This window comes from Balaenoptera borealis, assembly GCF_965194805.1.
Source record: "Balaenoptera borealis genome assembly, chromosome: 2".
NCBI classification, from domain to species: domain Eukaryota; kingdom Metazoa; phylum Chordata; class Mammalia; order Artiodactyla; family Balaenopteridae; genus Balaenoptera; species Balaenoptera borealis.
This window is the reverse complement of record NC_138867.1, coordinates 172,351,087-172,379,032: the sequence shown is the minus strand read 5'-3', so window position 1 is coordinate 172,379,032 and position 27,946 is coordinate 172,351,087. Positions and strand designations below refer to the sequence as shown.

At 56.7% G+C, this 27,946-nt stretch overlaps 1 protein-coding gene across 2 annotated transcripts; it reads left to right on the top strand.

Annotated features, from left to right (window-relative positions):
- On the top strand, window positions 1-27,677 carry KLHL26 (kelch like family member 26). Of its 2 annotated transcripts, XM_082381349.1 has the most exons (3): window positions 1-141; window positions 22,490-22,672; window positions 24,865-27,677. In XM_082381349.1, exons 1-3 carry the CDS (start codon window positions 65-67, stop codon window positions 26,444-26,446), a joined length of 1,842 nt encoding a protein of 613 aa, XP_082237475.1. In that variant the 5' UTR covers window positions 1-64; the 3' UTR covers window positions 26,447-27,677. The 2 variants fall into 2 exon arrangements, with proteins under 2 accessions (XP_082237475.1, XP_082237476.1); XM_082381350.1 differs by lacking the exon at window positions 22,490-22,672 and having other exon boundaries at window positions 25-141.
- The last annotated feature ends 269 nt before the right edge of the window (window positions 27,678-27,946 follow it).

The following is a 27,946-nucleotide window of genomic DNA, read 5'->3' as shown; positions in this document are numbered from 1 at the left end:
TTAGTCTCCCGGGCCGGCGCGCGCGGTTCCCGTCACTAGCACGCGCGGTGGCGGCGGTGGGAAGATGGCGGCGTCCGGTGGCGGTGGTGGCGCTGGTGGCGGCGGCTTCGGCGCGGGCCCGGGCCCTGAGCGCCCGAACAGGTGAGAACCAGCCCACAGGGTGGGCCTGCACCTGCCCCGGGCTGGAGTGACCTAAGGGGAGTCCTGGAGGAGCGGCCTGGGCAGACTCGAGGATTTTTACGGGGGCTGCGGACTTTAGGTGGCTATGGAGTACTGAGGGGACTGAGGGCTGTTCACGGGGCATCCGAAGGCGGGTTGGGGGCCCCAGGGCCTCCAGGCGTCTGCATGCGGCCCTAGGGGCCTGAGAGGGCTTTGAGGGGTGTGGAGATCTGAAGGGAAACCCAGGGGCTCCTGACTGTGATGTGGCCATGGGGGAACTGGAGATGCCAAGGGGTCTGGGAGGCAGGGAGGTCCTGAGCAGGGGCCATAGAAGGTCTTGAGGTTGTTGAGGCTGTCTGGGCTACTCTGAGGAGGGGCTGAGGGGAATTTGGAGGGCTGAGGCCCACGGCTTCTTGGAGGGTGCTGAAGGACCCTGAGGTTTCTAAAGGTGGTCCTGAGGACAGGCTGAGGGGACCTGGGAGGGGTGAGGACTGTAGAAGGTTGGGAGTAGGAGGCTCAAGTGAACCCAAGGGCCTGAAAGAGGCCTGAGGGACCTGGGAGAACCTGAGGGAGGGAGCTGAGGGGCCCTGGGGGTCCCAGTGAGTCCTGATTGGCAGGGAGAGGTCTTGGGGTCCCAGGGGTCCTGAGGGGCTAGAGTGGGTCTTGGGAAGCCTGAAGATGGTGAGAGAGCGCTGAAGGTTTAAAAAATACATGAGAACGGTCCGTCCTTGTGGCTCCTCCCTACGAGCCCCATGGAGTGTAAATCCCATTCACCCCCAGGGCAAAGAACTTGAAGCAAGGTCTTGCCCTCAGATCAAGGTGGAAGAATTCACCCCTTTTGGTCTGAGAGAGGCCCCCTTTCCCTTTGGACAAGTCCTGAGACTGGTTGTTTGAACCGAAGAATTGGCATAGCAATTGAAGGTATTTTTATGCATTGTTCTGGGTTCTCAGAGGGAAAGAACACCTGCCTTAGGATGTAAGACCTCCCTCCCTCTTCCCATTGCACAAGGCCAGAGTAGTCTAGACCCTCTCATCCCGGTCCCCCAGGACAGTCTGCTACCCTTGGCTGGCCAAGGAAGAAATTCGGACTTTTTCTTGCTGGTGAGCTTATGGGAGCAAATAATTTCCGTCAGCGTGATAAATGATGAAATGGTCAATACTCGTGTGCCTCAGAAAGGCCTGAGGGTCCGGGTGCATGAGTTGGGCTTTGGAGGCCTGTAGTGGGGAGCAAAGAGATCAGGGGATTTGGGAAGACATGCAGGGCGTAGAGTGGACAGGATTTGGTGACCAGTAGGAGGTGGCATGTAAGGGACAGTGAACCCTAGTCCCTGCTTTGAGCCCTGGCTACGGATAACCTGGGGCAAGAATGAGGTATAATTCGTTACATGCTATACAATTCACTCATTTTAGCTGAACAGTCCACTGAGTTTTTTGGAGTTTTTTGTTTTTTTGGCTGCACCGGGTCTTAGTTGTGGCACACAGGATCTTCGTTGCCGCATGCGGGATCTTTTAGTTGCAGCAGGTGGGCTTTTGCGGCATGCGGGATCTAGTTCCCTGACCAGGGATTGAACCCTGGCCCCCTGCATTGGGAGCACGGAGTCTTAACCACTGGACCACCAGGGAAGTCTCCTCACTGAGTTTTAATAAATTTATAGAGTTATGTACCCATTAACACAATCCAGGTTTTCAGAACGTGTCCATCACCACAATGAATTTCTTCAAGCCCGTTGCAGTCAACCCTTCTCCCACCCCTGGCCTCAGGCACACTCTGATCTGCTTTCGCTCTCTGTAGTTTTGTCTTTTTAGAAATTTTACATGAATGGAATCATATAATATGTGGCTTCTTGTGTCTGGCTTCTGTCCCTTAACAGAATATTTTTTAAGTTTCATCTGTGTTGTCACAAGTATCAGAAGTTCGTTCTTTTTCACTGCTGCCTACTATTCCATTATATGGATGGACACAATTTGTTTATCCATTTACTGGTTGATGGACATTTGGGTTGTTTCCATTTTGACAATTGCAGATAAAGTTGCTGTGAACATCTGGGTATGCGTCTTTGTGTGGACATATACTTTCATCCTCTTGGGTAAATACCTAGGAGTGGAATGACTGGGTCCTATGGTAGGTGTAGGTTTAAGTTTTTTCTCTTTTTTTCAAATGAGAAAATGGATCTTTTATTTATTTGTACTTAAACTTATAAACCAGCCAGTCAAACTGGGACTATTATTATCATGATGTGGCAAAATACAAAACATCTTTCTACAAATACTAGAGTGATGAACAAATTAGGGGTTGTAATAAAACAGAGCAAAAGAGGCAGAGGAAATCAATGATGCACATTGTAGCGTAACCCTTCGCCTTAGCAATTGAGGTTCTTAACAAGCAGGGCCTCCGCATCCCAGAAAATATAAAAAATTGTTCATTGAATCTTTGTACTTTTGCTTCCTATTTTTTTTAAATAAATTTATTTACTTATTTATTTATTTTTGGCTGTGGTGGGTCTTTGTTGCTGCGTGCGGGCTTTCTCTAGTTCCAGCGAGCGGCGTCTACTCTTCATTCGGTGCACAGGCTTCTCACTGTGGTGGATTCTCTTTTTGAGGAGCACAGGCTCTAGGCACGCGGGCTTCAGTAGCTGTGGCACGCGGGCTCAGTAGTTGTGGCTCGCAGGCTCTAGAGCGCAGGCTCAGTAGTTGTGGCGCACAGCCTTAGTTGCTTCATGGCATGTGGGATCTTCCCGGACCAGGGCTCGAACCCGTTTCCCCTGCATTGGCAGGCGGATTCTTAACCACTGCGCCACCAGGGAAGTCCCTACTCATCTACTTTCTGTCTCTATAAATTTACCTCTTTTTTTTTTTTGGCCTCACCACGCAACTATGCAACGTATTAGTGGAAGCACAGAGTCCTAACCACTGGACCGCCAGGGAATTCCCTAAATTTACCTGTTTTATAAATAGAATCATACCATATGTGACCTTTAGTGTCTGGCTTCTTTCACTCCATATTAATATTTTCGAGGTTCATCCACAATGTAATGTGTGTCAGCACTTCATTTCTTTTTATGGCTACATAACATTCCATTGTGTGGACATACCACGTTTTCTTTATTAGTTCACCAGCTGAAGGACATTTAGGTTGGTTCTACCTTTTGGCTGTTTTGGATAATGCTCCTATAAACATGCATGTACAAGTTTTTGTCTGAACACCTGTGTTCAGTTCTTAGGGGTATATACCAGGAGCAGAATTGCTGGGTCCTATGGCTGTTGTGTGTCCTTGAACATGCAGTCACCACCCAACACTACTTGGTGTGTTTATTAGTGGAAATGCCTTGAGGGTAGAGAGCACGTCTGTCTCGTGTAGTCTTGGTCTTGTATGCCTGGAGCACAGGCAGCCCAGAGGAAAGAAGTGTTCAAGAAATGTGGCTGGGGGACTTCCCTGGTGTTCTGTCCAGTGGGTAAGACTCTGCGGTACCAATGCAGGGGCCCGGTTTTGATCCCTGGCTGGGGAACTAGATCCTGCATGCATGCCACAACTGAGTCCGCATGCCGCAGCTAAGAAGTCTGCATGCCGCAACTAAGAAGTCTACAAGCTGCAACTAAGACCTGGAGCAGCCAAAAAAAAAAAAAAAAAGGAAATATGGCTGGGAGGGAGGGATGGATGAATGAAGTGTGGAAAAGCTCTCTAGGGCTTGTAGTCTGGCTGGTAGGAAGTCCCTTCTAGGTGGTCAGGTCTGTCCCTTGCCTTCTCGGGGAGACTTGTGGGCCTGCCAGGGACCGGGGGGGAGGCTGGCCCTGTCTGTGAGGCTGGTTTGCCAGCCTTCCAGGTGGTGCCTGCATCTGCCTTTTTGTCCCATGAAGGGTTTTGTCATTTGGCCAGGGATGGGGGTGGTTCCTGTCTTCCCCTTGGCCCTTCCAACGGTCCCACAACTTGAAAAACTGTCCTTAGGAATGACTGCGTTCCCCCAGCCGCCCCCAGCATTATATAACTTGTTTGTTCCAACTTCACTTTTCTGCAACCAAGGGGGAAAAAAGAAAGAGAAAAGCTTATTCTCCTTCCTTCCTATCTCGAGGGATCAACAAAAAACCCATTGCCTAGTAGAGATGGTCGTTAATGACCAAGCCGAACCTCTGGGATGGACAGAGCATGGCTGCCTTGGCTGGGCGCTTGCTGAGGGGAGGTGGGGTCCTAGCTGCAGGCTCACTCACACAAAAGAAACTTGTTCTGCAGCAGGCCCCCTCTCAGCTCCACCTCAGGCCCTTGAGGGGGTCCAGGCTCCTGGAGAGAGAGGAGGTTTACAGTGTGTTGTGAGGGGGTGGAGGAACTCTCCCAGGAACCGCACCTCCCCAGCTAAAATTCCATTGCTGTGAGGTACCTGGCCTGCCTAGTTCTGGAGGAACCTTCTCACCACGAAGTTTCTTCAGACATTGGGCCTTTGGCATCCTCTCTTCACCGCCCATCTTTCCTAAAGGTGTCTGGATGAGGCCCAGTCTCATTGATTCACACTGCTTCTTGGGGGGTGAGGCAGGAGTATCTGGGTGAGGGGCATGCCAGTCATAGGTGTTTCTCTGGGAAGTCGTGACTGGGACACAGTGTGAGTGGGTTTGGCACAGTTCAGCTGAGGCGTCTGCTTCTGGCTTGGTGGCCTTTGCTTGTTTAAACTTTCTTAACAAGCCCTCTCTGGCTGCACCCTAGGTTGTCTCCACTAATCCCTGAGGCTCTGGAAGAGTCCAGTCCCCCAACTCCTGCGTGAAAGACTGGGCAATGATTTGGCCTTCTGAGAAGTTTCTTGTTCCTTTGGCCTCATCCTCTCTTCAGCTGAGAGGGAGAGACAGGAATTTGACCCTTCAGAGACAGGAACTCAACTCCTCCTAGGAATTCTGGGAGATCTGGTGGCATCAGGCACCTCATCAGACCCACATGCTTGTTGCATGCCTTGGGCACATCTGCAACCCTCTGTGTGTTAGTCTTCATCCAGGAAGTGGGACCCCAGACCCACTGGGCAGGGTAGCTGGGAAGAAGCAAACTAGGGTGAGGGTATGCTCAGAGGGTGCCCAGCATGTTGCACACGTGTGTGTGTGAGTGTGGAAGTGGCAATGTTGCCCTGCGGTCCTGAAGCTGTTAGCATTCTGTCCGCTGTGCCTACGTGGACCAAGAAGGGATCATGGGGTGTTTGGCAGGTCTTGCTAATGAGCCAATGTGGCAGGTTGGGAAGAGAAAGTTGGTATCTTAGTCTGTTTGGGCTGCCATAACAGAATACCATAGACTGGGTGGCTTATAAACAGCAGAAATTTAGTTCTTGAAGTTCTGGAGGTTGAGAAGTCCAAAATCAAGGCGCCGACAGATTTGGTGTCTGGAGAGGCCACTTCCTGGTTCATAGACACGGCCTCCTTGCTGAGTCCTCACATAGTGGAAGGGTCTAGGGAGCTCTCTGGGGTCTCTTTTATAAGGGCACTAATTCCATTCATGAGGGCCCCATCCTCATGACCTAATCACCTCCCAAAGGCCCTGCCCTCTAATACCATCACATTAGGGAATAGGTCTCAATGTGTGAATTTTGGGGGGATACAAGCATTCTGTGGTTGTCAGCTTGAGCAGTTCAGAGGATGGTAGTATCATTACTTGGTGGCCATGAGAGGGACAGTGCCAGGGCCAGTGGGAGAATGGAACATGTCAAGTCTGAGCTGCTTCTGCAGCATTGAGAGGACAGATGCTGCCATGTGAGCCTGGCACCTAGGAACAGAGTGTAGAGCATGAGCTGGTGGGTCTTGGCAGAGTATTGGGGTGGGGCAGTTGAGTCTGGGGTGAGCTGGAGAAAGTGCTGGGCAGAGGTGCTCGGGGCCTGGGTCACACAGCCCAGCTCCTCTGGGAGTGAGGCGCCCCATTCCTCACCTTCTCACCAGTAGGGTCCCTTGAGCTCACGATGTGAAATTGCTCTGAAAACTGCACGCTTCGCCCTGAATTGTGCAGCCTGATTGTCTCATAGCTGAACCACTTCCATCCAGTAGCTGCAACCCCCCGGGGATGGCCTTCTTGTCAGCCATAGTTATGGGGTAGAAAGGCTTTATTAGCCTCTGCTATCATTGCGCCATCTCTAGGGGGTAGATGTAGTGTGTCATCGCACTTTCCTTAACTGGTTATGTTTTATTGCCGATCCTCACGGGAGAGCTCAGAGGGGCCAGGTTGGAGGTTTGCGCCTGCCTCCCCCCAAGACACTTTAAAAGTGGGGCTTCTCTGCACTCCTGCCCTTTGGTCTTGGGGCATGTTTCAGACTTAGGGTTGAAGGCCCTGGAGAAGGGGGAGGAGGGAGGGTGACTTCTCGGCATCCCCAGCTCCTTCCTCTTGTGGATGGGACTCATTTGACACCTTTCTCTTCCCCTGGCGATTGTCGGTGGTCTCATGCCTCCTGTGTGCCTTGGTGCGCTTGGTGTTGGGCATATGGGGCCCCCGGACAGATGGGCCGTGCCTGTGTGGGACACTTATGTGCCAGCAAGTGAAACAACTGGGCCGTCATTTCCCCACGGTTGCCATAAAATGTCCCGAGGCTGCGTTGGAGGTTCCTGCCTTCTCTGGAAGGTTCTGAGAGTCTCCTTACAGATGAGGTTGAGCAGAGTCTAAAGGTTAGTGCCATCAGCTTGGGGGAAGGGAGTCTCGGGAGGTGGCCTGTTTTCTGGGTACAGGCAAGTGGCATGTGCAGGTTCTGGAGGGGGAGGAGCCTGGCTTTTTAGGGGTCCAGAGGGCAGAGAGGAGCTGGAGAGGGTGAGAGGGAGGAGTGGGGAGACTGGGGGCTGGTGCAGGGTTTGGGTGAGGGGGCACCTGGGTCAGATTCGTGTTTTGGAAGGATCCCTCTGGCAGGAGATGAGGGGCCCTGGGCTGAGGGTGGGGCGTGGAGATGGTGAGGTGGGCATGGGTTTGGGGAAGATTCAAGGTTGAACCTGTGTGACATGCTGACCCATGGTGGCAGCCAGGTTGGGAGTCACCAGCTCTCAGGTTTCTGCCGTGGACCAAAGAGTGAGTGCTGGTGGAGGACGCGTCAGGCAGGAGGATGAGGCCCCACTTGGCTTGAGAGGCTCTGCTGCCTGAGAGCATCCAGTGGGGACAGGGAGCAGACATGGACATCTGGCCTGGAGGGCTCAAGGTCCCCCCCTCTGTTCTGGAAAGTCCTCATGCCTCTCCTTGCTCGAGGGTCCCTGGTCTTCTAACAACCAGGACCTGGTCCTTCCCAGTTCGATTCCTGCCTCTCCTCTCTGACCTCCTTGAGAGCACTCACCACATGCACACTTATTTGCTCTCTCTTCCTTTAATCTATTGGCACACTGTGTTGCTTCCACCTTTGAGCCACATCCCCGTCCGGCCCCTTCTTCCACCTCCACCTCATCCTGGCTCTGAGCTGCCATCGACTCTTGCCCTCCTGGCTGCTGTCCCCCCACCTCCAGTTGGCGGGACCCTCCCAAGGCAGGCATCAGACCAGGCCGTCCCTTGCCTGACACCTGCCGGGGGCTTCCTCACTCTCAGAACAGTCTCAGAACAAAATTCACTTCTCCACATGATCCCCTTGTCCCCCACGGCGAGGCCCTGCCTGCCCACGGGCCCCCGTGCTTCCACAGCTCACATCTCCAACAGCAGGCTGGTGCCCCTCCTGGGCCTCGTGAGCTCACCCTCCCTCGGCTGGGGTGACCTGTCCCAGAGCTTTGCACAATTCCTGTGTTGCCTCCTTGGGGCCTGGCCACTCTGTCCACCATGACTCCCCCCATCTGCCCCTCTTCGTCCTCTGCCCCAGGCTCATGGTCCATTCTGTGTTCTTAAGGATCTGTGTCCCCTAGAATGTGTGCTCCCCGCAGGCAGGGCTTCACTGTGGAGGCTCTGATACAGTCTAGCGGATATTCTACATACAATCTACGATGGATTTGCAGGAGGAGCTGGCCTGACTGGGAGGCTTCTGGAACGGCCCTCCACGGCCAGCCGAGCAAGGGTCACTCTTCTTCTCCTGATTTTTGTTAATGGCAGGGTCCGGGTAGAGAAACAGAGACTCACAGGTGTGTTGTCAGTGAGTCAGCCCCGTTAGAGGGAAGCCAGTGAGCAGTATCCTTTTGCACGCGCTCCATTTAGTTCACGGACAGGATCTTAGCGCTGTGTTGGAGACGGGGAAAGGACCAGCCGCGCTCCCTGTCCAGCTGCCTGCCGGGGGAAGTGGGGGCTGGGGCCCGCTGGGTCCCCACCGGGCCGACCCGCCCTCCTCCTGTGGTAGCCGCTCCGCAGCTGTGCAGACGGGCTCTTAACACTTGTTAACCCCGAGTCTCCAGTCCCTTCCTCCTCCCCGCCCCTTTCCCATTTCCCTTCAGAGAGGGCTGCTCAGGATTCACAGAACTCATCCCCCATGGCTATGAGAGCGTTTCCCTAACATTCCTTGGCGGAGTGGGTTTTGGGGCTCATCCAGCATGATTTCAGACCCCTCGCCGAGCAGCCCTGCTGCTGAGCTCTTCCCGCAGACCACCTCGCTGCACACTGAAAATACTGTGATTCGGGAGGAAGTAACCGGCACCTTTGGGGAATCGCAGACCTTTCCTATGAGGGAAGCAGCTTCCGGAATTGAACACGCTCAGCCTGGAGGAAATCTTGAGGGGTGGACCTTTGGGCTTTTAAAGGCCTCAAGGGGGGGGTCACCCGAGGAGGATCAAGGATCGAGGCCGAAGACGTTTTCTGACGCCACAACTGCGAAATTCCACAGGGGTCAAAGACAGGATCCTAGCAGGAGCAGGCTGGGCTGGGCTGGGCTGGGCTGGGCTGGGCTGGGCTGGGCTGGATATCCGGACAGCTCGCCTCTCAGAGGGATGTTAGAATTTGAAGCAGTCTGCCGGAGGAAGCAGGAGCAGGGAGACGTGATCACTCAGAATCTTCCATGACTGTAGCTGAGAGTGGGACATTCTCCCGAGGGAGGGTTTGGGGGGGGTGACAAAATGCCCGTGAAGCAACAGTCATGTAGGGGAGCCCCGCTGCAGACCCCCGAGGCAGCCTCAACTTGGAAAACTTCCAGGACTATAGTTAAAGTCATAACTGTGTGCTGGCTTGGTGAAGTCTGGTTGATCCTAGGAGGGCTTCTCTTGCTCTCTCTCTTTTTTCCCCACCTCTGTCGTGCAAGGGGTAATGGCAACCCGTGGGCCGTAAGGCAGGGAGACTGGGAACACACAAATGTTTATGCTCCACGTGAGTCACTTGCAGAAACTCTGGGTGGTGTTTTCCTTGCCGAAGCTGATGGCATTGGGCTGCCCTGCAGCTCCAGCCTTAGGCGTGCTTCCAGTATTTTAGCATTTAGAGTTGCTGAACTTTCACAGTAGGGGGCATGGGTAGCTTGCTGACCTTTCACAGGCAGACGGCTGGGCTGTCTCTTTACGGGCAGGCGGGGCTCGGGCTGGGTCTGGTCATCACCCACTCGCCTGCAGATCAACCAGTGAGGCTTCCTCGTCCGCATTCCCAGGGTAGGAAGCCAGTGTGCATTGCAGGGAGAGGTGGTAGCTGGAGAAGTATTAACTCCACAGTGGTTTTTCGAGAGGCTCATCCAGAATTCGAGCCCTGGATCAGAGGCTTCTGACATTGAAGGCCCCTTTTGGTTACGAGAGCCAGAAACTCAACTCGACTCACTGCCTTCAGTTAAAAAATAAAAGTTCATCGTTCACATAAAAAATAAGTTCAGGGAGAATTCCAGTTTTTAAATTCATTAAATTCAGAGCTCAGATGATTCCTCTGGAACCTGTGACTCCCGTCTCTTAGCTCTTGGCTGGGCAAGGTAACCTCACCTTGCTCCCCATCATCCCAGCAACCCTAAGGGGAAGGGAAGTTTCCATCCTGGTGGCTCCAGCAAAAGTCCCAGGGAAGGTTTTGGTTGGATCGAATGGGTCACACTCCCTATCCTGGGATCAATCAGCATGGCTGGGGGCCTAGGAGGCTCTGGTTGGCCAGGCTGGGTTATGAATTCTCCCTTTTCAGCCCAGGGGTGGGTCTCCTGATCCTTACCACTGGGGCTGAGAGTGAAGGAGGTTCCCTGAGGAAAACAGGGGGCCCTTAACAGAAGAAGGAAGGGATGTTGGCACCCCCTAAAATGAAGTTATTCATGAGAGGCCCCTTTTGATGCCTAAGTTTGTGCTGCTGTTGGAAGGTCCTTGCTGAGCCATACCCATACTGTGTCTGCCTGCATATGGCCTAGCACCACTGGGCATGAGCGCATGCCATTTGGTGGAACTGTCCCTTTCAGAACCTCAATACCTGCCCTGCCAGGGGAGGCAGCTGGGCTGGGTCCTGAAATGCTGGCATTTGCAATGCTGGATTCTCAACAGGGTTTCCGAGTGGTGTTCTGGGGCCATGCAGTCATGTGCCTACTTGCCTAATTTGTAGAGTGAAGGGGTTTTGCTCATTCAAGTGGCCCCATCTCCAAGCTCAGTGCAGCAGGGATAATGTGGGGGGATGGGCTCTTACTGGGATCAGCCTCTTGTCAGTGGGTGGGAACAAAACAGGCGAAGCTTCACCCTGAGACCTGCTTATTAGTCGCCCTTGCTGCCCCTGGCATTGGGGCCCTGGCTGGGCTTTGAGGGGTCACGGAGGCTGTGGGGAACCCTGGCTGGGCCATGAGGGCAAGGGAGGTCATGGGGGAGACCTTCTACTTCGAGAAGGCTTGGAAGGGAAAGTGATGGAGGAGCGTGGAAGAGCTAGTGGGCTTGAGAGTGCAGCATAGGGAGGAGGGGTGGAGGTGGGGGGCAGAAGGAGTTGGCCCTTCAACCTGGGGAATAGCATGAGTAAAGTGTGGAGGCCAGACATCCCAGAGAGGAAGGAGCCTGCCAAGGGCTTCCGGGTTCAGCCCAGTCAGAGGATAACATACCTAGTCCCAGGACTTGGACCAGGAGGTTGTGTGGAGCGGGTAACAGAGCAGATATATGCAGCAGATACCTGCAACAAGCAGAGATATGAGTCAGGCCCCAGCCACTGCTGCCACCTAGCAGCCATCCACCTGCCACCTCACCCATCCTATCCATCCATCCATCCATCCTTCCATCCTTCCATCCGTCTGTCCATCTACCCATCCTTCCATCCACCCACTCTTCCATCCAACCATCTATCCGTCTGTCCCATCTGTCTATTCATCTGTTCATCTACCCTATCACCCATTGTCCATCCATCCATCCATCATCCATCTACCCATCTATCCATCCATTCATCCACCCACCCACTCAGCCATCCAGCCATTTAATCAACAAGTGTGACTGAGCTCTGAGTACATGCTGGGCATGGTGCCAGGTGCTGGAACACAGCAGGAGACAGAACCCACCCTGCCCTGCTTGGTGAGGCTCCTGTTGCAGCTTCGAGGAGACAGGTTGGAAACAGACGGATGGTTTACCAGGTGGAGCGATGGGCAGGCAAGACAAATAGAGCTGGGTTGGGGTCGGAGAGGTGTGGAGGCCTGGGTGGGGCTTTCCCACTGTGACCTGGCAGAATGGGGTTACCTCCCTCATAACGGGGGGTTAGTGGGATAGTCCACACCCTTGCCCTGGCTGCCACTGAGGAGCCACATCCTGCCCTACTTGCTGTCCAGCTCCACGTCCACCTCCTGGCTTGGCCTTCCTGGTGAGTAGTCTCAGCTCTCCCAGCCTCAGTCTCCCCGTCTGCATCATGGAGGTGATCAGGGGGCCCATCCACCTGGGGCTACAGAGAGGCTGACACTGGCCAGTCCTCTTACATGCTGTGTGGCCTTGGGTGGATGCCTGAACCTCTCTGTGCCTCAATGTCCCTATCTGTAAAATGGTGACGATAGTGGTATACCCCTCTCCAGGCTGCCCACTGAGAGGCGAGCTGGGAACCAGGTTGGCACTGCCCCGGGCCCACAGTCTTGCATGGAGTGGGTGCTCGCTTGCCAGGGTGGGGAGAGGTGGGGGTACGTGGAGGCAGAGAGCTTGCTGATGATGAGGGAAGGAGGGTCTGGGTGTCCCCCTTCTGTCTTCCTAGACTTGAGAAGTTTCTGGAGTTGGCAGGTCTGGGACTGGGGAAGTGCTGCCTACAGGGTCCTCTTGTCCATCAGCAGTGGCCAGATCCTCACGCATCCTGGGCTCCCTGGGGCACCAGTCAGAGGCTGTGGTGAGGGCAGAGAGCCTGGGCAAGAGGTCACGGCTGGGCTTCAGGGGCACTGGGCTCACTGTGGTCCCTGAAGAGCAAGACTGTCGGAGAGCCACAGGTGGCTTAGGCAGGAGAGTGATGGACTTTGATGTCATTGTTGCCTTCTGCTTGTGGGAGGGTGGGCCATACCTGTAGAGTTCTTGGCTGTAACCCAGTGAGTATTGCGGGAGTGGGGAAATTCACGCGGTTTGTCCCTGTCTCAGAAGGGCGGGATGACGGAGCTGACCGGGTGGTTCCAGTTGCCTTGAGTGGAACCAGCACTGAGCGAGGCTGTCCGGCACCAGGCTCTGTGTGCGCAGGATCCCAGCCAGGCTTTGGGGATGGCTGGTGGGGTCTCATTGTGAGGCTGGTGACTTGTGGGGCCAGGCACACCCCTGCCTCTACTCCCAGCCCCTAGGAATTTGCTCCTGTCACCTCTCTGGGTCCTTGGGAGGAGTCATGATGGTTCTTTTGAGGTGGACGTGGGTTCTAGATCCTGTCTGCCTTCCCTACCACCCTCTGGACCCTGAGCCTCCCTGGCTGTCACGTGGGGGTTCTCAGGAGCCACCAGTCCCGGGTGCCGGCAGGTTGCATGGTTCCCTCCCGCCGGTAATCCCCAGCACCCAGCACCGCCTCTCTTCTGTCACGCTGTCACTGCACTGCAGGCACAGACAGGCAGGAGCCAAAGACATTCGTGTGGGGGGTGACCCTGCCTGGTGATGCCCTGAAGATGAGGTGGGCAAGTGTGGCCTGGCGCCCCTTTGCAGGGCTCAGGGAGAGCGTCTCTGTGGGCGACGTGCTCCCAGGGTGGGCTCACAGTGGGCCCTAGATGTGTCCACGGCCCAGCTCTTGGAGGAGGCAGAGCAGGTGGGAAGGAGTGGATGAGGCTCTGCCCCTGCCTGGCGGCCTGGCTCACCTGGCCTCCCATGGGGTGCGCAGATCCACCTTGGCACTGGGCATCCTGATTTAAATTATCGCAGAAGATGTAGGAAGTAACCAGTATGATGACCAGGAGGGAGAAATGAAACAATTCAGCTGATGCTGTGGGAAGAGCCCAGGCTCAGGGGCACATGGGATCTGGGGCCCTGGCCAGATTTTCTTCTCTCTCTCTCTCTCTCTCTCTCTCTCTCTCTGGGTCTCTGTCCCTTCTCTATGGGTCTCTGTGCCCCCCAGTCTCTCTCAGTGGTTTGGCCTCCAGGCCTGCTGGGACCCTGCTCTGAGGACCTTCATCTGCTCCTGGGTTCCACACTTGTCCACACAGGAGCCCTGCTCTTTCATCTGCTCCCCAGAGCGCTCAGGGATCAAGCCCTGTGAGAGGACTGCAGGCATCTCAGAAGGAGCTGCCTCTTACCGTGGGGCTGCGGCTGTCTGGGGGTGAGGAGGGCGGAGCCGACCTGGGGTGAGCAGCCCCAGGAGAGAGCGTGCTGACGTGAGCATGGGGGCTGCTGGCCAGCCGGAGCATTTGAGGGCTACTGCCAGGTGCCGAAACATGGTGACTCCATCCTTTGGGCTGGGAGCACAGTACCCAGAGCTGTGAAATACTGTGGTAACCACAGCAACAGTGGCTTGGGGTGTCTGCCTTTGTGGGACATCTGGGACCTTGGCTCAGACGCACCTTTGATCCATGGAGCTGCGTGCCTGGAAGGCAGAGCAGTGGCCTTGGCAGAGTCAGCAGGCTGTAGTAGAGCGGGAAGTGGGAGCCAGTACTGGAGCTGCCTGCAGCCATGGGGTGGGGGCCATGCTGGGCCTCAGTTTCTCCATCTTTTTTTTTAATAAATCTATTTATTTATTTATTTTTGGCTGCCTTGGGTCTTCGTTGCTGTGTAGCCTTTCTCTAGTTGTGGTGAGCAGGGGCTACTCTTCATTGTGGCGTGTGGGCTTCTCATTGTGGTGGCTTCTCTTGTTGCGGAGCATAGGGCTCTAGGCATGCGGGCTTCAGTAGTTGTGTCACTCAGGCTCTAGAGCGCAGGCTCAGTAGTTCTGGCACACGGGCTTAGTTGCTGCGCGGCACGTGGGATCTTCCCGGACCAGGGAATCGAACCCATGTCCCCTGCATTGGCAGGTGGATTCTTAACCACTGCACCACCAGGCAAGTCCAGTTTCTCCATCTTGAAGGGGACACTTGCTGCACTGACCTCCTGGGCTGGCCAGGGATTCATGAAGTCCTTTGTGAAGGGCTGTGCCCAGCATGTGCTCTGTCAGTGAGCCTGCTTTGTGAAGGGTCTGAGGCGGGCAGGAAGGGGAAGCCAGAGAAGCTTCCAGTGTGGCTGGATAGGAGGCAGTGGTTGGTGGTGTGGGAAATAGGACAGAGAGGTGACCAGCGGGCTGCCGGCACTTCTCCATCTGCAGCTAGAGAGCCCCATCCCCATCCCCCAACCTCTGTTCCCCCCCCCCCCGCCCCGGGTCTCTGTCCCCCTCTCTCTGGGTCTCTGTCCCCCTCTCTCTGGGTCTCTGTCACCCCTCTCTGGGTCTCTTTCTCTCTCTCTGGGTCTCTCTCCCCCTCTCTGGGTCTCTGTCTCCCTTTGTCCCCCCTTGTGTCTTCCCTGCTGATGCACCCAGGACCCTAAGGCGGAGTGGCCTGGAGCTCCCTGGTACTGCATCAGCCAGGGTGTGAGCCAACCAGCTGCGCTGCGCTGCTGTGCTCCATCGAGCCACATGGACAATAAAACCAAAATTGGCTTTGAAAGTGGAAGTGCTCTCTGTTTTGAGGGGAAGTGAGGGAATTTGCATGTCAGAACAGTATGTTAAAGGGGCAATACCGTCAGAGTCTGTTCTGGCCTGAGTTTTGGGCTCCATGTGGGGGTGGGAAAGGAGTTTACAAAACCCCAAAGAAATGTTTCCATGAAATTCTTTCTTGGTCTTGCCTTTTCCCATTTTTTTTTTTTGGACATTCCAGTGAAAAGAACTTTCCGGGGCTTCATATCTCTCCTGTGGGCTTGGGAAACCGACAGTGGAGACCAGGGCCAGCAGCCGGGCGAGGGCAGGAGGAGGGGAGCACCCACCCCGCCAAGTGCTGCTCCCAAGGCAGCCCCTACCGCCGTCGTGGGGCCCTGTCACTGTTGGTGTGGCTCTCCACCTCCTGTGGTTGTCCCTCACTAGGCCATCCTGCCTTGGGTCCCCCCGAAGCAGGCCCTGAGGCAAGGACTCTAGCCCCTGGTGTATTTGGGGGGTGACCCCATGAAGGATGGGGGGCAGGAAGGAGTCCCCACAGGGGGCGCCAGCAAGGATCCAGCGACAGCATGGGCAATGGGCTCAGCAGGCTGGGGACGCCTGGAGGTTGTGGGGATCCTGCCACAGGTGGGCATATACCCCACCTAGTCCCACTGGCTGTCAGCCCCTGTGCAGGGACATCCAGAGGGAGGCAACAGCTGTGTCCCCGTGTCCAGCACGGGACTGCACATGGCTGGGGGTGCCTGATGACAGTGCTAGAGAGACACAGCGCGGAGGTTGGGGTCAGGACAGCGGGGGGCACATGGTCAGAGGCCATGTCCAGGCTGAGGGTGCAGCTGGGGAGGCAGTGAGTGGCCTCCAGAGACGCCCTGACCCGGCTGCTGACGCATTGGCTCCGATGACTCAGCGCGGGTGACCGTGGCTTGGGTGGCCGTCTGGAGACTCGGACTAGCTCAAGGGCTGCCGCTGCTGCCTTCCTGGGGGCCCGGGGCCCCGCCTCGCCAGCCGCCCCCTGTCTGGGCCGGCCTGAGTAATGGGTCCTTCCCTTAGTCATCAGTCCCAGGCCCCAGCCCTCCCTCTTCCTCCTGCCCACCTCCGCCCAGCCAAGCCTGCTTCTCTGTCTAGGCTGGGGACTCTGGCCCTTGCCGGCTTCCTCCCTCCTTCCTTGAGTTCCCCAGAGGCTGTGAGGTGTGTGTGGGGTAGTGGTGGGGGCTTCAGAGACAGTTGTCCCACTGGTGAGATGGGAGGAGGAAACCAGCCTTGTGAGGTGCCGTGAGCCTTGCTGGAGGCACGAGGAGGAGCGCCTGGGACAGGATGAGGCATGTGCAGAAAGGGGCCGTTTCCTACCCCCTTGGTGCAACTTGGGCTCCACACCCTGTAAGCAGAAGTGCTATGGGCTTTGTAGGGGTTCCTGGGCCGGGTGTCCTAACTCCTGCAGAGGAGCGTTTTAATGCTTAGAGTATGCACGGCCTCCGTGCTCGGCTGGAGGGCAGCCCTTTGTACCCCCTTAAAGGGTGTTTAGCTTGTTTCCCATCTTCAGCCCCCAGAAATGGTATTTGGTAAATATCCTCACACATCTCTCAACTTGCACATGTGAGTACATCTCAGGTAAATCCCAAAAGTAGACTTGCTAGGTCAAGGATGTGAGCCTTTAGAATTTTGCTAGGTCTGCCAAACTGCCTGCCTGGGAGTTGTCCCTCTTTGCACTCCTGCTGGGAATGGACAAGAGCGTCTGCTGCCAGATGGCCCACCCCATGACTCTGCCCACCTGAGGGGTGAAGCCAGTCCTTTGGCAAGCACACTTCCCTTATAATGAGCGAGGCTGAGTCTTAGGTCTCTCCAGCCAGCTGTGCTTCCTTTCCTAGGAACCGTCAGCCCACATCCTTCTGTGACATTGCTGGCTTTGTATTGATTTCTTGGTGCTCTTTATATATGGAGGACCACAGTAAATATATGTCCAGGGACCAAGCAGCCCCAGGATGAAGTTGCCTCTGGTGTGAGATCTTTCTTCTGGTGAAAACATGCATAGGCATGCCATTCCCCAGAGCTCAGAGGAAGCACAGGAAATCCTCCCAGCTTGCCTCACACTCTCAGAGGAACTTCTAAGAAAAAACTGAGGCCAGCTAAAAGCAAAATGTCAAAGGCTGGGTTGGGGGAGTATACAAAATCTGTGAGGTGAGGTGTCCACAGAGAGGCCAGCTAGGCTCACTTGACACCTGCCGTGGGCTGGTGCTCTGTGGGTGGTTCCAAGCTTCAAGTTCCCAAGCACTTGGCCCCATTCAAAGGCATACGAGTGGCTTGTATGGTTGGTGGCAGGATGTAGCCCCCCACTGGGCCTTGCCAGCCCAAAGTGAAGCTGGGGGAAGTGGGTCTGTGGTCCCTCATTTCCCAGGAGGTGATGGGGGCCGGGGAGCCTCATGGCAGCTCTGTGATGTCTGCTCCTCCCTTCCCCTCCCCACCTTTTTAAAAAATTTTGGCAGCGCTGCACAGCATGTGGGATCTTAGTTCCCAACCAGGGATCGAACCCATGCCCCCTGCAGTGGAAGCGTGGAGTCTTAACCACTGGACCACCAGGGCAGTCCTGCCTGCCCCATTTGAGAGCTGAGAAAATGAAGACCCAGAGGACCGGGCAACGTGCCTTAGTCACACAGCTGGCAGATAGCAGGGCAGCCTCGGAATCCTGCCCTCTGCTCCTCACACCAGGTGCCGGAGCCTGGAGCAGCAAGGGCCGTGGTGCAGTCCAGGCAGTCTTTCCGGAGTGGGTCTGGCCAAGATTCACCTCCCAGGCTTTGGGTCCCGGCCCAACCCTCCAGACACTCTGCTCAGGGCCAGGATCCAGGCTTGGATGACTCTAGGGGATCCTGGTGATGCAAGTGGCACACAGGTGCTGTCTGCATGTCACCTCCTCACACCCCGCAGCCCCTGCTGTGCTGAGTGGCATCTGTGGAGAGCAGCGCTGCCATCCCTGGGGCTACCCAGACTGGCCAAGTCTACGTCTGTGTCTGCATCTTAACACGGTCCCTGGTTTGAGACACACCTCTTCTCTGCCCCCTGGTCCTGGGAGGGAGGTTCCAAGGGGTCACACCAGCCGTCCCTGATCCCAGGCCACTGTGCTGCACGGGGAAGGTGGAGCACCTGGCCCCAGGCAGGAGGGGGCCCATCTTGGGAGGGGAGGTGGCTCTGCACAGGGATGGCCGTTCGTGGGAGTCGGGCCTTAGGGCCAACACCCAGGATGCAGCCAAGCCCTCTGCTCCCAGGCTGGGCGTCACTGTCTAACCTCAGGGGTGGCAGAGCTGGGAGGAGAAGCCGGGGACACCCCCACTTTTTCTGGCCTCTGCACCTCTCTGCTCCCAGCTCCTGTCTCCTCCCCCCGAGACATTCACAGCTTCGATGTGAAGCCAGTTCTGGATGATGTGACCGCTTTGGGTCCCCATTTCCCGGACTGTGTGCCTGACGAGGGCAGGTCTGCTCTGTCTCATTCATGCTGTGTCCTCCCACCCATGAGAAACAGACAAGGGGCTGACAAAAAAGCCCATGAGGAGAGTGGGGGAGGGGGGGATGGATCTGAGCACCTCAAGGGTCCTTGGAGGCTCATGTGGGATGTGGCTTTGGCTCGGCGGTCCAGAGGCCCGTCACAGGGTGTCGCCGAGAGGACACAGCAAGACCCTGTCCCTGGAGATGTCCTGGCAGGGCCTGTATGGCTGAGGGCAGCCCTGGCCAGTGGGTGGGTACAGTTTGAGACCTTCTGAATCCTGAGGGTCCAATGACATTCTCTTCGTGATCTTCAGAACATGGGTCAGGTGGGGTTCTTGGGAAACCAAAAGAGCAGAGACTCGGATCTGAGCAGTGACCCAGTCAGGAAGGATGGGCTGGATGCAGCAGCACTGGCTGCTTCCTGCCTGGGAGAGGAGGGGGGCGTGTGAGGTGGGCATCCCCTCCACCTGGTGGGGAGAGGCGACTCGGCCAAGCTAGAGACTCAGGGTCCTCCTGGGTCCCTTTCCTTCCCTCCCTCCACGGTCTGCACACCCAGCCTCCGGGACAAACCCAGGATCTGGCTACCGACACCACTGGCGTCCCAGTATCACCAGCTCAGATGACCACAGCGCTGGGCTCTGAATCACAGGTGTTCCTGACTCCCAGAGACAGGATGGTTTTCCGCTAAGCACAGGTGGTGTCCCCCTGCCACGTCCCCTGTCCCCCCGCCATGTCCCCACACCTTCGGAACCCTGAGCATCTCGCAGGCCTGCAGGCAGTGCCCAGGGCCCTGCAGCCCCTCTGCCCATTGGATGGTTTACCCCTTTTCCCGAGGCTCTGCAGAAGGGCCGCTGAGGTGGGCGGCCTGTGCCAGTCGGGGACCTCCTGTCAGCAGCGACTGTGTGTCTTGTGCCCGACGTCAGCTCTTTTACCCCTGGTTGTGTTTTGGGAGCCGGTGGGCAGTAGGAGTCGAGGAGCCTTCTTTCTCTTCCTGCTTTCTTGGAAAGACCAGTGCCCACATTCCTGGCCCTCATTTGTGGGCAGGCATCAGTCCCAGGAATGGGAAAGCAAGTTCCAGAGAGCCGGAGGCCATGGGGAGAGAGCAGAGGGCTGGGGAGGATGGCCTTTGCCTGGGGTGGGGTGGGGGCTGAGAGAGTCCTGGGAAGGCTCTTGACCCCATGGAGGCTGATGGGCATTGCCCCCTTCTGTTGTGTTTGGAGGAGGAAGTGATATATTAGGGGCTCCTAAACTCATTTATCGATGCATTTCTTTTTTTTTTTTAATTTTTAAAATTAATTAATTAATTAATTTATGGCTGTGTTGGGTCTTTGTTTCTGTGCGAGGGCTTTCTCTAGTTGTGGCAAGCGGGGGCCACTCTTCATCGTGGTGTGCGGGCCTCTCACTGTCGCGGCCTCTCTTGTTGCGGAGCACAGGCTCCAGACGCGCAGGCTCAGTAATTGTGGCTCACGGGCCTAGTTGCTCCGCAGCATGTGGGATCCTCCCAGACCAGGGCTCGAACCCGTGTCCCCTGCATTGGCAGGCGGATTCTCAACCACTGCGCCACCAGGGAAGCCCTATCGATGCATGTCTACAAAAGTTTTCCGAGATGAAACAGCAAAGGGGACGGGCTGGGGAGGGGGTAGGGGATGAGGGGAAGCGAGTGGGGGTGATAGGGGCTGGGCCACAGAGGACCTTGTATGCTGTGAGGCCCTGGAGGTCATGGCAGGGTTTTGCCCAGGACCTGAGAAGGCTCAGATGTCCTTGAGTTTTGTTTTGTTTTTGAGGTGAAAGTCATATAACATAAAATTCACCATTTTAAAGTATATAATTCAGTGGCATTTAGTGCTTTTACAATGTCGTGCAACTATCATCTCTGTTTAGTTCCAGAACGTTTTCATCACCCCAAAGGGAATCCTGTACCCTCAGGCGGTCACTCCACACACCCACTCCCCCAGCCCCTGGCAACCACTAATCTGCTTTCTGTCTCTGTGGATTTCTGGACATTTCATATAAATGGAATCATGCAACACGTGGCCTTTCGTGTCTGGCGGCTTTCACTAAGCCTGATGTCTTCAAGTTTCTTCCATGTTGTAGCATGACTCAGCTTCATTCTTTTTTTATGACTGAGTAATATTCCATTGTATGCATACACCATGTTTTGTTTATCCATTCATCCACTGATGGGCATTTGGGTTATTTCCACCCCTCTCCTTTTCAAAACTTTATTTTTATTCCAAGGCAACCTTTGCTTTGTGCATCCTCATTTTGAGGTGCAGGAATCTGTTTTACTTATCACATCCCCAGCTAACTGCCCCTGTAGGTAAATCCATCTTAGGGCAGTTATTCTTGGTTTTACGGCTTCCTTACATTGGTGACAGGAAGATCCCATGCAACCTGCTGTTTCCTGGACCCGGGTTCAGTCCTCCTGTGTCCTCTTACAGCTCTGGGGCTGCGGACAAACTGCTCAGCGTGTCCCTGAAAGGTAGGACTGACAGGCGTTTCCCCTTGACTGGGTGTCCACCGAGTGCAGCCAGAGCGAAATTCTTCTGTAAACAGCCAGGGTGACTTTATGGTCGTGTGGCTGCCCTCCCCTGGGGTACAGGGCACAAGAGGCATGCTGGCTGGTGTCAGAGTGGCTAGACCTTGAAGGTCAGCACCTGCTGGAGGTGGCTCTCCCTCTCCCACGGTGAGAAGCTGGCCCGTGGCACCCCCAACCCCGGGGCTTAGTGCCACCCGGGAGGCTGCAGGTTTCGAGTTCCTCCTTCAGACTTGTGCTGGAGCTCTGTGCTGGCAACTAATCCCACCCTGCCTCCTGCAGGGGAGAGAAGAGGGGCTTACTCGTGGGGATGGCTCACTGGGGCACAGGGGACAGTGAGGTGACATGGAGAGTCCTATACCTTAAAATGAGCACTCAGTAGGCACAGGTCATTTTATTTTTTATTATTTATTTATTTATTTTTGGCTGTGTTGGGTCTTCGTTGCTGTGCGCGGGCTTTCTCTAGTTGTGGCGAGCAGGGGCTACTCTTCGTTGTGGTGCGCGGGCTTCTCATTGCGGTGGCTTCTCTTGTTGCGGAGCATGGGCTCTAGGCATGCAGGCTTCAGTATTGTGGCTCGTGGGCTCTAGAGCGCGGGCTCAGTAGTTGTGGCACATGGGCTTAGTTGCTCCTTGGCATGTGGGATCGTCCCGGACCAGGGCTCAAACCTGCATCGGCAGGCAGATTCCTAACGTCCCCAAATCCAGAATAAAAATAGAAGCGGCCCGCGAGCCGCAATACTGCACCACCAGGGAAGCCCCGGCACAGGTCATTTTAGAATGAAAGCTAATGAAATAAATTTTTAAAGAGGAGAAGGTTGGAAGCAACCCAAAGGTTCATAGATGGGTGAACAGATAAAGGAATTATGGTGTGTCCACACAGGGGAATATTACTCGGCTAGAAAAAGGAATGAAGCGTTGACACACGCTACAACATGGATGAAACTTGAAGGCATCAGGCTGAGTGAAAGAAGCCAGATACAAAAGACCGCATGTTGCATGATTCCATTTACATGAAACATCAAAACAGGCAAATCCATAGTTACAGGAAGCAGATTAGTGGTTGCCAGGGGCTGGGGGAGGGGGATTGGGGGGGTGACTGGTAATGGGTATGGGTCTTCTTTCACAGTGCTGAAATGTTCTGGAACTAGATAGAGGTGATGGTTGCATAACATTGTGAGTGGATTTTATGCCACTGAATTGTACAGTTTAAAATGATGAATGTTATGTGAATCTCATCTCAAATACAAAAAAAAGGGATGCGGGAGCCTCTGCAGGTCCTGCATCAAACCCATTTCACAGGTGGCAAATGGAGGCTGGAGAGGCGCATCCACTGCCACGGCCAGTCAGTGGGCAGGTGGAAGACACCATTGGGACCCAGGCCTGGTTTCCACTTCTCTGGGGCTGGTTCTGGCAGTTTTGCCTCCACCCGGGGCAGCTTCAGAGCCCTGCCAAGCCTGCCCAGGGACCAGACGGCCCTGAGGCCTGTGAGCCACCTGCCCACCTCTGCTCTCCCGCAGCATGGCCGACAAGAACGGGGCCCTCAAGTGTACCTTCTCGGCCCCGGGCCACAGCACCAGCCTCCTGCAGGGCCTCGCTGCCCTCCGCGCCCAGGGCCAACTCCTGGATGTCGTGCTCACCATCAACCGAGAGACCTTTCACGCGCACAAGGTGGTCCTGGCCGCCTGCAGCGACTACTTCAGGTGAGCGTGGGCCCCCAGGGGCAGGGTGGAGGGTGCCGCCCTTCTAAGAGGGAAGATCTCAGGGCTGGGCATCTAGACGGGGATGGCTCTGAGGGAAAATGGCTGGGGTTAGCCCATCTTTGGGTTTGGAGAGAAGTCCAGTAAACCTGCAGGTTTTTCCAGGTTTGCTACTTATTCACACTTGTGGGGGACACTGAGCAGACAAGCAGAGCATGCCTGGGGGACAGAGGTGGGTGCCCGATTAGCAGCTTCTGCCCTGCCAAGGTGGCCAGGGCTCCATCAGGTTTTCATTCTAAGTCTTTATTTGATGCCTGCATGTGCCAGGCGCTGTTCTAGGCCTTGGGGATTTAGCAGGGATAAGACAGGCATGAGCTCTGCCCACATGGCACCTGTGCTCAGGCTGAGGGATGGGAGGAACACCTGCTCGGCAGCCCTTGTGTGTGCCAGGCTCTGTCCAAGGCCCCACGTGATGAGTGAGGCCTTGCTGGGTGTACCGGTCTCTCTACCCTGAAGGCCCTTTCCTGAAAGCTCCTTCCCTGTGCCTGGTGGAGCAGGGGAGCGAGGGCCCCACGGAGCAGGGCTGGGGGCCATTCTCATCAGCTGGGGGCTGTCACAGGCTGGGGACAGTCTCCCTCATTCCCTTAGTGACCAGCTGGCAAGCTTCCTCCTGACACCAGAGAGAGCTGGGGTGCCGCCCTGGGGGTGGTTCTTCAGCCCCACTTTGCCAGGGGTGGCCGAAGCGTTCCCACCTGCCACCCCAGGTGCCCGTCTCGGGCTGCATGTTCCTCGCAGCTGGGGTGCCTTGCCTGGTGCGCCCCCTGGCTGCCCGCCCCACGGGCTCAGAGGGGCCATTCTGGGGAGTTGGAGCAGCCAAGCCATCTGGGGCGCCGCTTCTATTTTTGTTCTGGATTTGGGGACGGGCGGGCTGGCCCAGCCAGAACTGCCCTTTAAAGGCTCCTCTGTGCTGGCACTGCAGTTGGTGAGGCCTTAAAAGGCAATGCTCCCTCCTGTCACCGTCACCGTGATTGCTTCTGCCTTCGATGGGCTGACGGGACTCGCGGGGACAAGAAGGGGCAGGGTCCAGGGGGCTGGTACAGCACTGCGGTGGAGGGTTGGGCAGTTGTTAGTGGCCCCACGGCAGCACCAAGTTCAGCTGTCCCTCCTCTGGGGCCTGAGCTGGGCCCACTGGGTGTGCGACTAGGGGACGGGCATCTGTCGGGCAATGTCGGGAAGTTCTTTCCCCTCAGACGGCTGTCACAGATGTGTGCTGATGGTAGTTATAGTTATGATGAAATGCCAGCTTGCCCCAAGCTGGAGCACATGCTATCTTCTAGAACCTGCCATGAACCCTGAGCAGGCACTGGGGTTCTCACCCCTCTTCCTGGTGGGGGGCCCTCAAAGGCCATGGGGAGCTGTGACCCAGGGCCTACGTCTCTCAGCAGCGCTCACGTTAGCGCTGCTTCTCAGAGCAGCATAGCAGGCTGACAGAGCTGGGGTTACTTGCTGCTGGGGGGCAGGTCTCACGATGGGCTGGTGTTCCTTTGGGCCATTCTCAGGGGGCTTTCCTGACCACATAGGCCTCTGGAGATGGCAGGGGCCCTAGCACAGCCCCCTGATTGGGCACTCTGACCTGGGCACCCTCACCCCTCCCCAACCCATGTGACAGTGACCCAGGCTGGGGAAGGTGGAGCCAGCTGCCCACGTGAGGGGCTGGGCTCTGTGAACTACAGTGCCTAGTGCCCTTGGGGGTCCCTGCCTTGTCTCCTGAACTTGCCACCGGCGTGGTCGTCCAGGGCTGGGTGTTAAGGTGGGGCTGGAGACCTGTCCCCAGAGCCAGAGCCAAAGCCAAGGTTTGGTCTTCTCTTGCACAGCCGCACCAGCCCCGCAGCGAGCAGCCCCTGGTCCCCGCCCTTTGAGCCGGCTGGGCCCCAGCACCGCACACCTCTGGGTGAGGCCAGGCAGGGCTCCACCTAGGGGGGCAGAGTGGGGAGTTGCTGCTTGTAGGAAGACGCATGGCTAGGGGTGGATTAAAAATCTTTCTTTTCCTTTTTGCCTGTCTTTAATGAGCATCCGGCCTGCTTTCCCCTGGCCAGCCGTGCTCTGCTCGCAGTGTCCCGGGGCCAGGCCATGCTCGGGCAGCCACAGTGCCCCTTGGCTGCCCCGAGCCCACATGCTGTGTTTCTGACCTTCAGGGCCATGTTCACGGGCGGCATGAGGGAGACGAGCCAGGACGTTATTGAGCTGAAGGGCGTGTCGGCCCGCGGCCTGCGGCACATCATCGACTTCGCCTACAGTGCCGAGGTGACACTGGACCTGGACTGCGTGCAGGACGTGCTGGGTGCAGCCGTGTTCCTGCAGATGCTGCCCGTGGTGGAGCTGTGTGAGGAGTTCCTCAAGGCCGCCATGAGCGTGGAGACCTGCCTCAACATCGGCCACATGGCCACCACCTTCAGCCTGGCCTCGCTCAAGGAATCGGTGGACACCTTCACCTTCCGGCACTTCCTGCAGATTGCTGAGGAGGAGGACTTCCTGCACCTGCCACTGGAGCGCCTCGTCTTCTTCCTGAAGAGCAACCGGCTGCAGAGCTGCGCCGAGATTGACCTGTTCCGTGTGGCCGTCCGCTGGCTGCAGCACGACCCCGCCCGGCGGCTGCGCGCCAGCCACGTGCTCTGCCACATCCGCTTCCCGCTCATGCGGTCCTCAGACCTGGTGGACAGCGTGCAGACGCTGGACATCATGGTGGAGGACGTGCTGTGCCGCCAGTACCTGCTGGAGGCCTTCAACTACCAGGTGCTCCCCTTCCGGCAGCATGAGATGCAGTCGCCACGCACAGCCGTGCGCTCGGACGTGCCCTCGCTGGTTGCCTTTGGCGGCACGCCCTACACCGACAGCGACCGCTCGGTCAGCAGCAAGGTGTACCAGCTGCCCGAGCCGGGGGCCCGCCACTTCCGTGAGCTGACGGAGATGGAGGTGGGCTGCAGCCACACGTGCGTGGCCGTGCTGGACAACTTCGTGTATGTGGCCGGGGGTCAGCACCTGCAGTACCGCAGTGGCGAGGGCGCCGTGGACTCCTGCTACCGCTACGACCCCCACCTGAACCGCTGGCTGCGCCTGCAGGCCATGCAGGAGAGCCGAATCCAGTTCCAGTTGAACGTGCTGTGCGGCATGGTATACGCCACGGGCGGCCGCAACCGGGCCGGCAGCCTGGCCTCAGTTGAGAGGTACTGCCCGCGGCGCAACGAGTGGGGCTATGCCTGCTCACTGAAGCGCCGCACATGGGGCCATGCGGGTGCCTCGTCTGGGGGCCGCCTCTACATCTCGGGCGGCTATGGCATTTCGGTGGAGGACAAGAAGGCCCTGCATTGCTACGACCCCGAGACCGACCAGTGGGAGTTCAAGGCTCCCATGAGCGAGCCCCGAGTGCTCCACGCCATGGTGGGCGCCGGCGGCCGCATCTACGCCCTTGGCGGCCGCATGGACCACGTTGACCGCTGCTTCGACGTGCTGGCCGTGGAGTACTACGTGCCCGAGACGGACCAGTGGACCAGTGTGAGCCCCATGCGGGCCGGACAGTCAGAGGCCGGCTGCTGCCTGCTGGACAGGAAGATCTACATCGTTGGAGGCTACAACTGGCGTCTCAACAATGTGACAGGCATCGTGCAGGTGTACAACACTGAGACGGACGAGTGGGAGCGCGACCTGCACTTCCCGGAGTCCTTTGCGGGCATCGCCTGTGCCCCTGTCCTGCTGCCCCGGGCCAGGACCAGGAGGTAGCTCCCCGGGCCGCGGTTCCTGGCCTGGCCGCCTGCTGTTTCTGCGAGGGGCTTGGCGGGTGCACGTCTGGGCGGGGAACTTCGAATCCCCACCCCCACGGGCTGGTCTTGCATAAGGCACCCTCCTCACCCCCCTTCCTTCCTGAAGCAGATTCTGGCTCTGTGCCCGGTGGGGGAGGCTGGCAGCAACAAGGCTGATGTGGCAGCAAACTCACACCCAAGGCGGTTTCCTCACCCACCTTGAGTTCTCGCTGGATGGCTGGCGGGCGGGAATCGGGGTCTCCTTTGGGGCGTTGTGGTGTGGCTTTGCCCCACTTCTCTCCCCTCCCCCTGCCCAGAGGTCTGAGATATTCAGATGCAAACTCGTTCACAGTTGATCCCCAAATTCCCCCCAACCCCCATGAGTTGCATGTGTCCTTTTTTAAATAAACACACCCCAGATCTCTGTAACATACGGACCTCCAGGAGCAGGAGAAGCGGCTGGCAAGTACCCGGCTTGGGTTGGCCAGAAGGGCACGTTTCCGCCTCCCCAAGAAGCCTGAGCTGCTGGGCAGGAGGGAGCCGGCACTCATTTCCATTCCTGGCCTGGGTCTTAGCACCTTCACGGTGTTCTATCATCTGCTTTCAGGAGGAAGAAAAACACAGCCAGCTCCCAGAGATGGTCCTTACGGGCATCAGGCCTTCCCCTTTGGCCCTGGGTGATGTGTGGGGCCTTAGTAACCACGGGCTGGCTCTCCTCCTCCCTGTCCCTGTCCCGTGAATGAAAGGGGACGCCTGCTTCAGAATCTCACAGTGCGTCTGCTTTCCACAGGCCTGTCCCGTGCTTTTTATTTCTCCCCCTCTTTCCAGCCCTCTGCTCCCCCCAACCCTGTGTTCAGGTTGACATGCCGCAGGGCCTGTGCCCACCCTGCGTGGGAAGTCAGGCGGGCCGTGAGGCCTCTGCCTTCAAGGGCTTTGCGGCATCTCCAGCCACATTTGTTTTGTTGTCTAAACCTCAAAACCATTTTTTTTGTTGTTGTTCTCTTTTGCTTTTTTTTTAAGAGGCCAGCACCACTGTCTTATAAATGAGATTTGTCCCCTCGGGGCAACTTAAAGTGTCTCTTCTGCTGCTAATGGACGATTGATGTCGTGTCTCTGTGACCCACTCGCCATGTAAAGAATTAACCTCATACCTTAGCAGACGTCGTCTCCTAATATTTTCCTTTTATTTAATAAAAATGTTATGGTAAAAAGATGGAGTGGGCCCAGTGCTGAGCTTGTGGGGCTTGATGGGTCGCAGATTCCTCATGTCCTTGCATGTTTGGGGGCTCCTCTCCCCCTTCGCCCTTTTCCAGCATTGCAGAGGAGCTGGAAGTGGGGCCGGCCTTTGGCTCAGAGGCCTGGGGGCAGCGGGAAAGGAGGCTAGGACTTCCTTCCACCCGGCGCCTGCAAGACAGAGGGCAACCAGCCGGGGCAAGGCAGCCTTCAAGAGACTCTTTCCAGGTGGTTCCTTGCGCCTGGT

What these genes read in the sequence shown, in the direction of transcription:
- KLHL26 (XM_082381349.1), top strand. Translation starts at nt 65, where the DNA reads ATGGCGGCGTCCGGTGGCGGTGGTGGCGCTGGTGGCGGCGGCTTCGGC. An exon ending in GGCCCTGAGCGCCCGAACAG is followed by an intron (nt 142 to 22,489) that starts GTGAGAACCAGC and finishes GCTCTCCCGCAG; the next exon opens with CATGGCCGACAAGAACGGGG. An exon ending in GCCTGCAGCGACTACTTCAG is followed by an intron (nt 22,673 to 24,864) that starts GTGAGCGTGGGC and finishes TCTGACCTTCAG; the next exon opens with GGCCATGTTCACGGGCGGCA.